Source organism: Pomacea canaliculata, linkage group LG5 (genome assembly GCF_003073045.1).
Source record: "Pomacea canaliculata isolate SZHN2017 linkage group LG5, ASM307304v1, whole genome shotgun sequence".
Lineage (NCBI taxonomy): Eukaryota > Metazoa > Mollusca > Gastropoda > Architaenioglossa > Ampullariidae > Pomacea > Pomacea canaliculata.
This window is the reverse complement of record NC_037594.1, coordinates 13,787,922-13,791,896: the sequence shown is the minus strand read 5'-3', so window position 1 is coordinate 13,791,896 and position 3,975 is coordinate 13,787,922. Positions and strand designations below refer to the sequence as shown.

The 3,975-nt window shown below is 50.0% G+C and overlaps 1 protein-coding gene across 1 annotated transcript; it reads left to right on the top strand.

Moving 5' to 3' along the window:
• The first annotated feature begins 446 nt into the window (after positions 1-446).
• On the top strand, positions 447-3,733 carry LOC112564733 (pancreas transcription factor 1 subunit alpha-like). The gene has a single exon (XM_025239758.1). It carries the CDS (start codon positions 1,129-1,131, stop codon positions 1,969-1,971), a length of 843 nt encoding a protein of 280 aa, XP_025095543.1. The 5' UTR covers positions 447-1,128; the 3' UTR covers positions 1,972-3,733.
• The last annotated feature ends 242 nt before the right edge of the window (positions 3,734-3,975 follow it).

Sequence of the window (3,975 nt, the reverse complement as noted above, 5' to 3'; positions counted from 1 at the left end):
GCAGCAGCAGCGGCGGAGGCGACGACGGCGACGAGGTCCTACAAGAGAGGAAGTCCCTGAGTCCCCCGTCCTCTCGGCGACAGGACAGCACGCGCGCACACGCGGAGACAAAAAGGCTAAAGGGGGCGTCGCTGTGTGGATGGGGAGGGGGAGTGCGAGTGGCTCGTGCCGTGGATGATTGACAGCCGCAGTCACAAGAGCAGCCGCTGGCCCCGCCCCCGGCGCGTGGGAGCGACGTCACCAACCGCTTGATGTTTGATCGCATCTCTCGCGTGCCTCCCGGCCAATGGCGGGGCGCGTGCCTGTCGCATGGTGCTCGGGGTGCGTTGGTTGGGTTACCTCTAGCCTGGAGACACGGGTGGTGGGAAAGGTGATGAAGGAGGGGTGGGCATGGTGGAGGAGCCGTGGTGTAGATGGTACCGGTGACTGATACCGGGGTAGGGGGGGATGGGAGAGGATGGAGTTTGGGGGGAGGGATATAACAGAGGTTGACACCGGGAAGGAGAACGAGTGGGGGGCGCGGACAGGTATAAAACGAAAAGTCGCAGGTCGAATATCTCACCTGTGGCTCGCTGTCTTCTTTCTCCCTCTTCCGTAGTCGTAGACAGCGCTGTGTGGGGCTCACCGTTCCAACTGCGACCTGCAGGCTGCGAGTCTGGCAGCAACAAGTGGTTGTTGGATTAAGTTCTTCGTCGGACTAAGACTGTTGTAACGTCTACGGGGCTCCTGTCGCCAAAAGCCAGCTGTGTCACCCTTCACACCGCTGTCGCTACCTGCTGTAACAGCGGGCAGTCGTCGCTCGGTTGACGTTGTTGGGGGGGAAACCGCAAGCTGTCGTTTTGAAGTCTTGTGGCACTGACTGGTCAGGAGGGCGGGTGTGTCTGGCCGGCTGCTCTGTCACTCACAGGAAGACACTTCGTCAAGAACAGGCGTCACCAAACCTGACTTCGACAAGATCTAGAATAAGCGAGTAAATGAATTACTTTCCTGCGGGGACTCATTGAACTTTTTGAAATCCGCGGCCACAACAGAGAAGAAAAAGCAATGGTCAAGCTGTCTGCTGTGCATTAGTAAGTTAAAACAATTTTTTCTGAGACTCAATTTTTGCCGAGAGCAGCACTGTTAAGGATGGACGTAGCGGTAGACATACGTCACGTCGAGGAGACGTTTCACGAGCCACACCTGACGTCATTGACGTCAGCTAGCCCAACCGACGCGTCAGTCATGGACGTCAGCTCGTATCCGTCATCCGTCGCTGTCAACACCTACCCCTCCGACTCCCTCCATCACCATCATCACGGCCACTACTACCCGGAGTTTGAATGGTCGCAAACGTCGGCTGCCGCCGCGGCAGCTGCTGCCGCAGCCTCGGACCCTAGCCACGCGTACTACAGCTTTGCCGCAGCGGAGCGGCCGGAGGTGACCGGCGTCCAGCTGTACCACGCCTTCTCTGGCGTCCCCTCGGCCGACCTGTACTCCAACCCCTCCTCCCTGTGGCACGGCAGCGGGGGCCTGGCAGACGACACCGCTGCCGTCAGTGCCCTTCCGGTGCAACGCTTCCTGCCGGCGGGGGCCATGCCGCGAACTGCTACATCCGCCGCATCCACATCCGCCTCCAATGCCGCCAACGTCAAGCCCAAGCGGAAGCGCGTGCAGTCGCACGCCCAGCGCCGAGCGGCAAACATCCGCGAGCGGCGTCGCATGTTCCATCTGAACACCGCCTTCGATGAACTTCGCAAGCGTCTGCCGGCCTTCAACTACGAGAAACGTCTCTCCCGCATCGAGACCCTGCGCCTCGCCATGACCTACATCGCCTTCATGAAGGATGTGATGATGGGCGAGGACCCCCGTAAGGTCAAGCTCCGGGCCAACGGCACAGCCAGCGACGGCGGCTCCGACTTGTCCGGCATGGACCTGGAATCCTGCGCCAGCGACGACGCGCACGCAGATGACGACGACGACGATAACTGATGTCATTGGCAACATCTGCCAGTTCTCTGGCATCTGCTGACAGACTAAGTCTTTATAGTGTTTGTGTGCGCATGCGCGCGTGCACTTTAAAGTCTCGACCGTGCATCACGTCAATGCAACGTTAAGGTACGTGCAGATGATGACACAACCTTTGCCTTTGAGTCTTCGGACGGTTCTTGATGTACTCACGATTTTATGTCTGGACTGTCGTGAAGGGAGAGGGTGTGGCTCACAGTGTCAAGCCGTCACGGTTCTCACACAAAACGTGTTTTCCCGTGTCGACTGCATTTACTTTTTCTACCAGGGATTCTATTTTTAGAACGATAATGCAATACAACAAGTGTTCTTTGTTTGTATATATATATAAGTGATCCTATTTTTAGGACAACAACAAATCGACCAGTCTTCCGTATTATCTGTACGATAAGTGATGAACTGATGAACTAACTGATAAACAATGACCACAGCATCAGCTTCAGTCTTCCATGTCGTCTGTCCCAGTGTGTTGCCTGATGTCCGAGTGTCTGACATTCTCAGATGATGACTCGCACCAAACGAGAGAGAAAAATGAAAACTGTGTATGTGTGTGATGGAAGTAAAAATCCTTGTAAAAATTGATGATGATGACGATGATGATGATGATTGATGATGATGATGTTGATGTTGATGATGAATGTCTCCGGTAGTTTGATCTCATTAACCCCAGGACGAAATTTTCTGTTTCTGTTTTACTGATGTTTACAGGTTCTAAACAGCTTTCACATCGCCGTGACATACAAGTAACAACAAATGTTTCATGATGGCGAGACATTGGCTTAGTCTCTTCTTGCCCACTTCCTGTAGTTGATTGTTTTAACACATTGAGAACTCTTACTGTTTGTTTACAATTATTTCCTACTGTGTTCATACTGTTTACATATAATGCTGCTGAGTTTTGGTTCGGTTTGTTTGTTTATTTATTTGTTGTCTACTCAGTACTGCTGAAAAACATTCTCGGGGAATTTCTCCAAGTCTCCACACATTGTATTAATTGTTAACTGATCTTATGCATCGTCTTTGATGATGTGGTCGGGGAAAGTGCAATAGATGCAGGCCACTGCTGGACGGCTGAGTGGATGCACGCTTTGTATCTCTCTCACCCTGTGAATGATTCCGCCGCCTGAACGAATAGAGACAGAAAGTTGTGTTTGTAGTTGTACACATCATGTCCTGCATTTGAAACACGCACTTTTCGAGTGATTCCCTATAAGACTGATTTCATTGGTCACGTGGTTTGAATGTGGCTTCACCTGGCTTCATTCATCAGTAATGTTTATTGTCCTTCATTCATTCAGTCACTCATGTACAGTTTATAGAAACATTTCTCTGATTGTACAAATGTGTAAGTGTTTTTATTATTATCGCACCATTGGCACGGTTGTTTACGTCCTTCATCTGTTTTTGTTGTTTTTTTTAAACTCTGTTCAACTTTTGTTTGCGTGAACAACTGGAGAGTCCTGGGTGGCGATGTTGTTTTGTTTTGAAAGGTTCATGTTGATGTTGTGTGCTCCACATGATGGACCCTAGCCTTTCACACGGTGCGTTTGTTTGACATTCGATATTTACAGTACTGTGCCTGTCACTCGGCATTCACACTGTGCCTTCCATACCTGTACATTCACACTACGTTCAAACTACGTTCAAACTACGTTCTCAGATAGAAAGGAGACGTTGGTTTGTTGTTTGCTGAAAGCTGCAGAATTAAAAAAATCTATTTATCCAAGACACTTCTTTCGTGTTATTTATTTATTTGTGTGTCTGTGTTCATGCATTTATTCTGAACAATCCATCACCACCAACGTATTCCATACCATTCAAGCAGTTACCTCCTACACATCCACAATTTGTAGTAGAATTAAAGTTGCTTATACTTATTTCTGGATATTTTGATAGTCCAAAGTAGATCAAGACTAACGCTTGTAGAAAAAAAAAACCCCGAAGCAATGAAAAAGAAGTGAGAGGAAA